The 12513-nt window shown below is 44.3% G+C and overlaps 1 protein-coding gene across 1 annotated transcript in view; it reads right to left on the bottom strand.

Annotated features, from left to right (window-relative positions):
* LOC8028941 (nose resistant to fluoxetine protein 6) overlaps positions 1 to 12513 on the bottom strand; it is a 100885-nt gene that overhangs the window by 30030 nt on the left and 58342 nt on the right. Inside the window, exons 8-10 of the mRNA XM_040501944.2 lie at positions 11412 to 11504; positions 8922 to 9087; positions 5253 to 5332 (exon numbers count right to left, since the gene is read on the bottom strand). Of these exons, the coding sequence (XP_040357878.2) occupies positions 5253 to 5332; positions 8922 to 9087; positions 11412 to 11504 (339 nt within the window). The remainder of the gene's footprint in view (positions 1 to 5252; positions 5333 to 8921; positions 9088 to 11411; positions 11505 to 12513) is intronic.

Raw genomic sequence — 12513 nt, 5'->3', positions numbered from 1 at the left:
TTCGAGCGCTCGTACAGAGTACTTCTGGTCCAAGCTTTTGCTTCGAACTGCGGTGTGGGCTTCTTTGACGAACAAAAACTCGGAGCGTGTCGTTAATTTGTTGAACGTGTCATTTATTTAGAAACTGAAGCAAGTGGTGCCGGCACAGTCAATGGTGCTCCGGCACATTTTATTTTTTTAATCGGCGTTCGAAAGCTTGACGAGTGCCCTTGCGATGTTTAAGCACCCAGCCTAACGGTCGCAGCACATCATAAACTACTCGCATTCGAGCACCCCGTACAAGCTCTAATATTCCTACTTTTATGCGTTTCTTCCATTGATTTACGTATATTGCCTGGTGCCAAGTAATGGCCGCCGGGAATGCCACCGACGGGCTCCCAATTCACGATTAAGCCTACTACAATAGGGATCAGTGACTCAAACGCGAAAACCAAACGCCGGACACCGGCGTTTCCCGTTCTAACGTGTTCGACGAGTGCAGTTGAAACCAAGGCTTGCTAGCTTTAGGTGTACCCACTAATCATTCCAACCAGAGTTGGTCGCTCTGACGTCCTCGCGCACTCTCGTCTCCTTCTCTAACTCAGTTTCTCGGTGCATAGGATCACCAATTGACCGTATTTAAACTACAAATATAGAAGAAGGCACACGGGAGGGAGGACAGAAAACGGACCCCCCCCCCCCCCCCCCCCCCCTTGAGTGCATAATGTCCTTGCTGCATTATTTATAACGTTCAAATGCAGAGTTCTGTCTGTCATTTCATCGTAAAGTAAATCGAACTCCCAGATGACGAATGTGAGACCTCTACAGAGTAGATAAATTGGCAATATCGGGGTAAGTTCTATTTCGCTTCATCCTTCATCCAATGATGCATGTAATGCATAGTTTTCGGCTGTAAAGCAATATGGAACTTGCTGTACAGTATCACTGCCCAACAACTTCATCATACATAATGAAACTAGGGACTTGTGTAAAAATGAAAACGAACTGAAGCACAAATAATATTTAACAATAAAAATTTAATCCAAGGATACAGAGTCATCAATCTACTAGACAGATGTCAAAACCAACAAAAAAATTAACTAAAATTGTGCTTAAAAAAAAGTCCGCCCCTTTTTGTGACGGCGGGGGCGACATACTGTCTACAGCTACCTTAGCCTCTTCCCAGATACCTTCAGCATTCGAAAACATGCCACGCCAGTGAACATTAGGAGTATCTCGATAACACTAAATCATTTGAGCAATAAAAACAAATCCTAGGACTCCTAAGCATTTATGATTTGTGAATGCGAAAGCATGAATGTCATTCTTCCGCTACCTTAGTTCGTCTGCGGTGAACAGAAAAAAGAACCAAATGGAAAAGTCAACAAAATAAGAATGGCCAAGTGTCATGCTATAATTGAGATTCTTGGAAATTACACAGGTTGTGATCAGTCAGTTGTCAAAACTGTCCTCATAAAAAGTTCTTAGTTGTCGTTATTTGTTTTTTATTATCAATCTTTGTTTTCGGTCGTCATTTGTACTTGTTGGTCGTTACTGCTCGTCGTAGTCCTTGGTCGTGATTGTTCGTCGTTGTTGTTCGTCGTTGTCCCTGTCTTTTCGTTGTTTCAGTGTTGCTATTATTTGTCGTCGTTGGTTGCTCGTTGTCATCATTTATTTTTCTTGATCGTCATCAGCGGTGGTCATTACTGTTCTTAATTGTGTGCTGTAGTCACCGATCACTGTCCTCGCCGTACTTTCTATTTGTTATGGGTTGTTGTCGTTACACATCCTTTTTATTGTTCCTCGTCGTAGTAAACCCTTTAAAAAGCCTATCAAGCAACATTGGAGACCGCCATTTCATGGGTACAAAGATGGTCATTGGGTCTGAGTCCTCACGGAACGCCGACGCAGCACTCATCCTCGATACGAGCTCAATCGAGTTCACGCTGAAAGCTTGCGAAGCCTCCGTGTCCAACCCATGCACGCAGTATCTGGTCCAACTATGACAGAGTCTGGTAATTGGCAGAACACCCGCTAGATGGCGCGCCCTTTTGAAGATGGTCTATCAACACCATGACACTTCGTTGCTCGCGTCAGTGTCAATGCTCGTCGTGGTTTTCGCGGATCGTCGTCATCGACCGTTCGGTATCGTTATTACATATAACCTTTGATGTCTGAGAAGCTGAATAGATGGCTTACCCCATATCCTAGCCAGAACATTATGAATGGAGAGCAGACTGGCGTAACCGATAAAAGTGAACGTTTAATTAAGCGAAGGACATGTACCGTACTTCTTGCCACGACCGAATAGGTATGCGACCAATTACATACGGTTACCTAAGTTTCCTTTTATGTGCGATCGACAGTTTAAAACATACTTCACCTGAAAACACTAGCAGTACTACGATAATTAGCTAATATACTGTACCATCAAGAAAAACTTGGTCCTCCGCTTATATAACAAACGCTCCAGTGACTGGGTCTCTCTCGCGCCAACATGCTACTGAATTCACGGATCTATGACTCTGGATCAGAGCCGAAAACTTCAGACGCGTTGTTCGTACATCATACAAAAAAGCCACGGTGTCGGCTGCAGATACGATGGCAGCGGTGTCTGCGGCTCGAGCATGTCCGAAGGCTTCATACGCCCATTTGTAGAAACATGTTTGCACACGGTTTTTAATGTGACATGACCGGTATGCAAAGAATAAGCACGCCTTGAGCAGTGTCTGCAGTCTGTTTTTCGTACAATTAGTTAGTAGTGTGACATCGCCTTAATCGTGTCCATTGGACAAAGACTCCAAAAGAAGAGGTGCAGACCTTCCTCGTGTCTGCCATACCACCATGGTTCTGCGTTGATTGTCGGTCGCTGCAAAGCGAATTTCAAGGATTGATCTGGATCGAAACCGACCACTGGACTTCCATAGATCGCGAATACTTTAGGGGCCAGAAATCAATCAGTGACGCATTATTCCCAAGTAACCAAATGTGGTAACGTAGGTAATAACTAAAGACCGGGATTGATTTTGTTCCGGTTTACTGCGAAATTGGCGGTTCACACATGCAACGGAACGCTGAACTAGCGAATATTAGACCAAAATGTAGCCCTTCTTTAGTGCTGTACACTCTTAGAAAAATGGTGGTAGTACTTACCATCTACAAGCTAGTAACTGCTTGCCACAACATTCACTATGTTAATACTGCTATTAGTAACGGTCAAGCTAGTAACGGTTACTAACCTCATCAATAGAACCTAGCACTTTTCACTACCTTGGTTAGTAACTGGCACTAACACTCACAAGATCTAGTGACCGCTATTACCTTTAAATTGGGAAAAAAAAGCATTAACCCTGGGGTAAATTTTATTTCCATGCTGCGTCATAATTATTGAACATTTCCATAGATATTATAAATTTAACACAGGCAGGAATAAGAACACATAGAACACACACACACACACATTATGAAACGCTAAGCCAATCGCTACCCCAATGGTTACCTGGTTGTTCCGTGACCAGCTCGTACGTGAACAATGTTACAAATGTGGTGCTGCTTTTGCGCCGATATTGGTGTCCACGAATGTTGCTAAATATTCCAAGGAATGTATGCCTTACTAAAAAGTAACGGTACACAAAGTAAGTACTTGCCACAGTCAATAAAATAGCCTTCCCAAAGGTTCCCAGCAGCCACGTCCTGGCTTCCCAGCATAGCAGCTGCCGCAACTAGTGGTGCTTACTAGCTCAAACTTTCTAGCTAGTCGCAGCTGCAGTTACAGCCTGTCGCGCGTTTGAAGTAGTAAATAGCTAGTTAAAATGTAGTAAAGTTTAGAAAACGGTAGTAACTTTTAACTAGCTTTTTTCTAAGAGGATATTTCTTCCTTTCAAAAACATGGATTCCTACTTACCCGTCGCGAAACCGCGAGGTAGCTCTCCGTAGCTAGATCTACAAAGTTTGAATCACAAATTATTCACATTCCAGTTATCCTCAAACTTCTGTTGGCCACACTGTCTTAACAGAGGTTTTTGTACCAAGTCGTTATCCCTCCAGTCCCTTATCTGCAGGTTTGAAAGTGCAACGTCAGTTCAGTTGTGACTGCTGTAAGAAATATAATGGTGGCCCCACTTGTGATTTGCATGAAAGAAGAGCAGCGTGCAGTGATTTGGTTCTTGCAGCCTGAGGGTGTGTCTGATTCCGATCGTTCGCGCACAGTATGGAGAAAGTGTTTTGTCGCGAAGAAGTGCGTTTGAATGAATACACAAGTTCAATGAGGAACGCACAAATTGGCCACAAGGAAAGAGCCGGGCGTGAGCCCGAGTCGACGTCTGATAGCAACGTTGAGCGTGTAAGTCAACTGATTCCGTCATGTATACGAATGACATTGGAAGATGTTGCAAATCATTTCCAAATCAGCCAAGGGTCTACCTATGCAATAATCCACGACAGACTTGGACAAGTTTGTGCGGGATAAGCGCTAATATGTTTGTGCAGATAAATTAATAATCACCCTGGCATTTCATAACATCTCATTGTGTAAATAAAAGGGGACTTCACAAGGGGTCTTATTTTTTGTTTTCAGCACCGAGGTTACTACGCATTGAGAAAGACAATATTTACGGTTTTGGGGCAATGATGGTAATCGTCTCAAAGCCGTAATATAAAAAAATAATTTCCAGGCCTTCCATACAAGTGATAATTCTGCCAACCCCATTTCTGTTTCAGCACTTACCGAATGCAGTGACGCAATACACTGCTAACCCCGTCACACAATTTTCGCCAAACTCCTAAGAAAAAGGGCATAGGAACAGGCTCGCAGGCACCCATGATGTCACCGAGCGGTTTTGGAGGATGACTAGAAAAGTCTTGTTTTAGAGAAAAAATATCTTCGGAAAAAATTAAAAAAAAAATGCAGTTGATTTTGGTATCAAATTTAAACACTACACTTCCAGAAGGGATATTCGGCTCTCTCGTATGATCCGATTTAGAAAGTAGAGATTAAAACGCTCGGAAAGAATGCGTCCATTAACATATTGTGAGTTGGAGGCGTATTTTTAAAACAGAAAAACTTCCGTAAAAATTTATACTGTTCCCCTAGATTATGAACAAGCTCCGCGTGAACTATATTGACTTGCTTTAAACATTACGCATGCGAAGATTGCGAACTTCCCGCTTACACTAATTTGTTCTCCATATCCACCCTAACACCTAGTGAATTATCGAGCTGCGCCAATATTCGAAGGATATTAGCAGTAGCGTAACATTTTAACTCAACTTACCTTCCCAGGAGAATCGATGTCGCTAAGACCACGGGGAAGATCTGCATATCCGCACTAATGTACCAGTAGTGGGGCTGGCACTGCGAGAAAACATCGACAGTAGCGTATTAACGAATGGCTCGGTTGCGAGACTCTCGTTTTTTTTAAGGTGGGAACGGGCCTAACACCGCGTTCAGACCGCTATACATCCCACAACAAAACAGCCTGCAGACACTGTCTGAAACGTTTTTTCTGCCTCGTATGATGGTCCTTTCACATTGGCCGTACATGTGTGATGCATACAAATGCAAGAAGCGAACATACTTCGAAAACGAGGCATGTCCGAAAATAGTTTTGCCATCATCTCTACAGCCGACACCGTGTCTTTTGTATGGGGTACGAGCAGTGCCACTGGGTTTTAACAGAGCCTATGACACTGCGCAGCAACAAAAAAAGGGAATAGTTGAAGTGAAAATTGCGAAATAACTTTTCGTGTCAATGCTACTCGTTTACCCGATCCAAACTGCTACGAGGTCATCGGAAGTTTTGCACACTCATGGTAAGGAAAAAATATACCAAACCATATTTTATGAGTTATGAATGCGAAAGCATTCCTGGAGCCGAGAGGAGCAAGGGGGGGGGGGGGGGGGGGGGGGGGCGTAGCGCCGGCAGGGAGTGCGGCGTTGCGCCTAGCAGACGGGGCGGGAATTTTTAGCTCGCCCTTACCTGCCCCTTCCCCCCCCCCCCTCTCTCTCTTCCTGGCCTCCGGCAAGAAAGCCGTAGCGCTCCGAGTGGTTACGTCACAATGTCGGAGAAGGAAGGCCATGGCGCAACTACGTGAGAAAATATTTGGTATCAACGTAAAAAAAAAAATAAAAAAAAAGTCTCTTGTCGAACGGCGCGGTGGTGTTCGTGCGCAGTCTTGCCCAGTCTTGTATAATTTAATATATATATAAATATATGTATAAAATAAGCGTAAAATACAACCTGTTACCAAGATTGAAAGTTGCAAATTTATATTTATGATTATCCCCGTAACCGCGGGACTACGTGCAGTCCCGCAGCTCTCCAGACTTTTCGAATGAACAGGTTGTGGTGTGACATTTTCTTCCCTCATACAGGCTTCGATCCTGGTAAATTTACGTTGTGTCTGACTGTCTGATAAGGAACGCTGAGAAATTTCAGAAGGGAAGGAATAAAAAAAAAATATACAGTCATTGCCGCAGGGTGCGCACACGAGCAAGAGGTGGGTCGGCAACTTTAAGCCTCTCGTCCCATAATGCTGCCGCTGTTCCCGTGTGTGGTTTTTTTGAGAGTTCTTTCCTTCCCGTCGTTTTTCTTTCGCCACCGTAGTCTCGGGGAGTTTTTTTGTGTCCGTTTGACGCTGTGGCATTTATGTGGATTCGCGGAACAAGACCTGCTACGCTTTGAGTAACATGTGTGGCAACTAGTCAACGATGACACTGGTCGATTTTCGATAGACCTCTCTCTCGACAAAGAGGCTCCTTGGAGTTCGTGTTCAAATGTTTTTGGTGACGGGGTATTGCGGGACGTATGAATACGATGGATAGGTGACCAACAACTTATTTACGGGCTTTCTTTGGTCATGTAGGACGCGAGCAGAGTGCTGCAGTGTTTTTTTTTTTTTTTTTAATTTTGTGATAGAACGGAGTTTTGTTCTTTGTCGTTATCCATGTGCAGTTCCGTCAATATTTGTATATATGCGTAGTAATCTAGTTTTCACTAGAAGGTGAATAGCAAGTTTGTGTGATTATTGATAGTGCGTTGTTTGTGCTTATGTGTTTATTTATGCTAATGTTACTTTATTGCTTTTACCGCCTTTATACTAGAATCTTAACTGTGTTAAGGTAATAGTAATATTGTATACAAAATAAGTTATATTTTGTTCTGAAGCAGCTCAAGCCCATAGGGAGAAGTAAATTAGTTTACTCTAAATAGTAAGTTTAGTACGCCTGCCGCACGGAAAAGTTAATATATTTTCAATAAATGATACGGGATTTAACCAGCTCGCGGTCTTGAGTGATTATACGAGCGTCGCAAGCTGTTTTGTCGACCCCATAATGAATTCGATCGAAAATACATTAATTTTGCCATGTGGCCGCGGTATAAAGCAAGAATTCAGTGACTGCACGCGATAATATCGCTTGCATGATCGTGACACTTGTCTCGCCGTGTCAGCGTTCACGTATATGTCTACCTGCTTTTTAACTGTGATCTGTTTTGCTGTGTCCTATCACTGCGCGCCTGGCCATTTTGTCGAACTATTTCTGTATAAAATATGCATTCCTACAGCAATAATTGCGTGACTCAGCATTTTCGACTTTACACAATCGCATTTTTCCATCGACGTTTCCTACGCATACCTCGTGTCATTTCGTACCGATTATTTACCAGTGGAATGCTTTGCCCGGGAAATAAAATGTTTTCTAGACCCGTTGCTATGTGCAGCTTTCATTTTAGTTAATAAGACACGCGTATGTGACTAAAGGCGCGTTACGACGGTCGATCCACGCGCGTTGCCTTCGTTTCGACGCGCACCCCCGATGGCCTTCCTTTCTGGCATCACGAGAAGAGCGCTACGACCTCAGTTTCTAGGAGGTGTTGGCCGAGGGCACGCCACCCTCTCCTTAGTTGCACGTTTTTCGCGGTCACAAAACAACGCCGACTGCGCTCCATCGGATGGTCAATCCTTTCGCATTAAAAGCCGACGTCTGCGAACCTATAGAGAGCTAAGAATAATTGCGCCTGCCCCTCCTAATTTAACGCTGTCATCCGGGTAATGCTCTCACGCTTTTCCGCGGTGCAGGTATACGATCTAATCGCTTCTGCAAGAAAGACTTTGAGAATATTCCATTTTTTTTTTTTTCTGAGGTATATGACGTCTTTTTGGAAACAATAAGTTGTTAATTAGATTGTTCTATGAGTCCGTCGATATTAAAATTCCGTGGAACGGTTTTTTAGATGTCGCTCAGAAATGCATCGAAGACGTTGCAATGTATATAGGACCCAATGTAAAAACGAAAAGCTGAAAAAAATAATGTTTATTGATACTGAATAAAAAATGTTATTATGTTTGTATGTCTTTATTTGCTCGAGATTATATAAATATTTGTATTTGCTCAGTTGAAACCATTTTTTAACCGTTTTGATGAGAACCGCCGAGAAAGGAAAGAAGGAGCGATTCGGCGAATGGTGTTAAGCTCTTGTGTACGATTGTTTTACACTGACTGGCAAATATCACGTCGTGTTAGAAGCGCAAGCCGGTAGTCGCTAACACTTAAAAGAAACAAACGCAAAACGTGACGAGTGTCAAACACTGCACGGTCAATGAGATCATCGCCTCACCCATTAAAAACGACAAAAAAACGATGCAAAAAAAAAAAAAAAACTTTAGCCACACTGGGTTTTTTAAGCTGTCGGTGAGTGTGATGCGCTCTTCATTTTCAACGCTCCTCGCAGAAGATATTTTGTTCCCTCAATTTTGACCGGCTTCGAGGTAGAGGTTGCACGACGACACCTGCTTCACATCGTTCTTCGATAAGCTATTTCCCTGGACTGTAATCATTGGCAATACACGCGACCTGCGACAATGTTAACACACTGGTAAGGATCGTAGCGAATTCCAGAGCGATTAGAGGGAAGACGGTATTGTGCCCCTTGGGGGCTCACCGACTGCTCGTAAGGGTAGAAGTTCTGCACGTTGAGCAGCACGGACCACCAGGACCGGTGGCAGTTGGCGATTGCCATGTCCAGCTTCTCGTGCCAGATGGGGCCCGACGCCACCTCAGGGAGCAGGAAGAGCACCGTCATGCAAAGCGCAGCCACGGGCACCAGCCTGCGGGGAAGGGGTCGGGTCTAGAGAGCCTAGATTTGAGAGAGGAAGGAACTCGAGTCACGGAGAGCGTTCGCGATGGACCCTTTCCAAAACCCGATCGAGCAACGATGGCGGTTCCCATTAAATAAGCGCGCGTGATTGGGTCAGAGTTCTCGCCGAACGCTGATGCAGCCCTCACGTCCCATACGTACTCAGAGCACGTGCTCAAACAATGGTGGACTCGAATAGTTACAGCTGTTAGAAGGCGAGCACTTTTGAAAACGGTGTGCTTAATGGCGGACATTTCTTGCGTCAATTGGTTGCTCATGCGAGTGCGTACAACGCCGGACTGCGTTGTACGCACACCCATGAGCAACGTTCAACGCACGAGTAGAACGTATTCATTCTCCTTTACAAGGAAAATACCCTTCTGCTCCACCCATCTGCATTATACAGCGGGCCTACAGTGCCGAATCCTCTTCTAGCGGTGGGGAAAGCCCGCGTCCGAGAGCACGCGTGCACCACTCACGCTGTCGCGCTTTCGCGCTGCGCCGAGGAAGTCGTTTGCCGTCGACTCCAACGAGATATACCGGCTTATCAAAGACAATAGAGACGGCTCTATTTGCTGTAATAACGAGTTGCCACAATTCTAGATCGCGGCAGCCACCCGTCTTATTTAAAAAGGGGAAAACCCCGAGGCTCCGCGCGTCCAGCCCTTCCAACTATGCAAAAGCTGTCAACGGCACGGCCGTCGGAATATCCCGGACTAAGGTGTATTTCCTAATAAAGTATTTGCTTTCGCCTCCCCCTCGAGCCTTGTACTGCAAACTCGGCCTCTAAACCGCGGGACCTCGATAAAGCAGCTGGAAACTCTCAAATCTAGGCACACTGTTCGGGCCCCATGGCGTCCACGCACAGTATGACCGATTCTATATTTATTTTTCTTGACACTCACGTTTTTGTTTGTTTGCCAATATAATTATAGCGTTCTTGCCCTTGGCAAAAGTTATGCAGGAAAGAACATATTTTGGGTTTACTACCGATGCTTCACAGTGCGGGAACGGTGAGGTGCTTTATCTGAGAGACACCGCTGCGTTCTTCTTTAAGCCTACAACGTTAGATTATCGAATATGTCGTAGCTGTTTAACCTTCTCGAAAATGCAGGTCAACTACACGACAACCGAGATGGAACCGCTGGTTGTTTGATGGCGATTCGATACTTTCGAACATACCTCGGCGGAAAAGGGTTCTTACTTTACACCGATCATCAAGCATTGACCCACCTTCTTGGTTTAATAGAGCTGAAGGGGAAGCTGGCCAGATGAACTAATGGGCAACAGCAGTTGGAATTTGTAGTAAAGCGATCAATATGTTTCATCACTATGAATCTTAGGTGGAAAGAAAAACAAAACAAAAAGGAAACATAAGCACAACTTTTGTGATAGTTACGAAATTTTGATTCGTAAAATGCGTGTTTCGATGTGTAAATCTAGATGTAATTGATTATGTGAAAATATTGATAGGGCGCCTCTGGAGGACAACGCCATTGGTTGTTGTTATTGGCACACGGTCACTTATGCCAGCCGATGAGAGAAAAACGCCACCTCCTAGGAAAGCCTGCTGGATTGGTGACACAATTGCTATGGCTACCACATTTCGAGATGTACCGAGTCAACGAAACCCGCCTAGTTTGTCTGGCGAGAAAGGGTCCCCCAAATCTAGCTCGCGAATATTACGTAATAACACACGTGACCACTATCACGAGTTACCGTCACATTGTTGACGTCACATGACCACCATCTACTAAATTTGGTGGCCTGCCTAAGGGCTCATTCACACTGGAAGCGGATCCGCGTTCGCAAAGCGGTTGCGAACGCGGTTGTATAAGGATTCAGTACAATTGCACGCGCATTTGATGACATCAAATGCGCGTGCAATTGCACTGGATCTTTATACAACCGCTTTCGCAACCGCTTCGCGAACGCGGATCCGCTTCCAGTGTGAATGGGGGGTAACTGAGCGGGCCATTGTTTGCGTGATCTTTTTTTTCGAAACGCCGTAAAAGTGCTTAATCCACCCGGAAGAAAAAAAAAAATAGTGAAGTTGTCTTGAAAGCTTTAACAGAAATATGTTGGGAGCCATTTCATTGGAGAAAAGTGCACATAAAATCACTCCTATTAGAAATCAATGAACTGAGCCTCAAGCTTGGAACATTAAAGGCCATACGCAGCATTAACTTCATAGGCTAATACTTAAAGATCTAAGGTGCTGGGGCGAGAAAGCCCTCGAGGTTATTGACACGTATCACCAGAGTGCAAATCTAGATGCAGTTCGGGTCCACTAACCTCCAATAACGACCGAAGAGCTTCACGAAGAAATCGAGCACGGGTCCGGTTTGCCACGTTGATTTGCACTGGTTGAACGTCAACAGAAAGCCACTGAAAAAGAAAGAGAGCAGAGCGCGACGGTTAGGGAAGCGTGATCTGGTTGGCATTATCTCCGACTGCAGTCCACTCTACAAAGCAAGGAAGCCAATCAAAAAACATCCCTAAACGTGCATCGTCATGGCGCTCGTTGTCTGTCTGCGTTTGCCAATCACCGACTAAACCAATCACGTACAGTGAATCTGCCGCGATCCCGATCTTTTCTGCTGGGCGTGATTGGCAAACTAGCAAAGAACAACGACTGACGTGACAATACGCTTTTGATTCTGCTTGATTGGCTTTGTTGAATCGTAGCGTTAAACGTAGAATATTGTTATCGGCAACTGTGCCGCGGATTAACGAAATGAGACCTACACGGGCAATCATGCGCATGGGCCGTCTTTCGTGAAAGACATATTTATTCTCAAGAGTTTAAAAGCAAATGCATATAAGCTGATAGTATTCGCAATGCTCTGTCTTTGGAATGAGCTTTAACTGAGTTTAGTTGGTTCATTGTGTCGGCTAAACATAAAAACACGCTCTACAAAAAATAAAGGCATATATATATATATATATATATATATATATATATATATATATATATATATATATATATATATATATATATATATATATATATATATATATATATATATATATATATATATATATATATATATATATATATATATATATATATATATACCGCGGAAACATACAGCTGAGTATGTGGCCCCTCCTTCCTAACGCGTGCGCTGCGCGGCGTTGTTGGCGCCGACACGAGGTCGGCGCTTTTCCGGCGTATTGTTCGTCAAGGGCACCACCTATTACCGCTTAGCTTAGTGGCCCCAAAAGAAGCGCTTCCTCCACCACGCTATAGTCACTGTATAGCAGTGCATACACCAACACACTGTTTACAAACGAGCCCCCGCTTCGCCCACACTATGCTGTGGGCACTGCTCGAGGACAGAAATTCGACTCGGATGAAGGGAAGCTTCTGCGCGTACGCAGCGTCAGAGAATTG

The sequence above is a fragment of the Ixodes scapularis genome, unplaced genomic scaffold, assembly GCF_016920785.2.
Source record: "Ixodes scapularis isolate PalLabHiFi unplaced genomic scaffold, ASM1692078v2 PGA_scaffold3__209_contigs__length_174095766, whole genome shotgun sequence".
Lineage (NCBI taxonomy): Eukaryota > Metazoa > Arthropoda > Arachnida > Ixodida > Ixodidae > Ixodes > Ixodes scapularis.
Note: the sequence above shows the minus strand (reverse complement) of the source record. Positions and strands in the feature narration are given on the sequence as shown.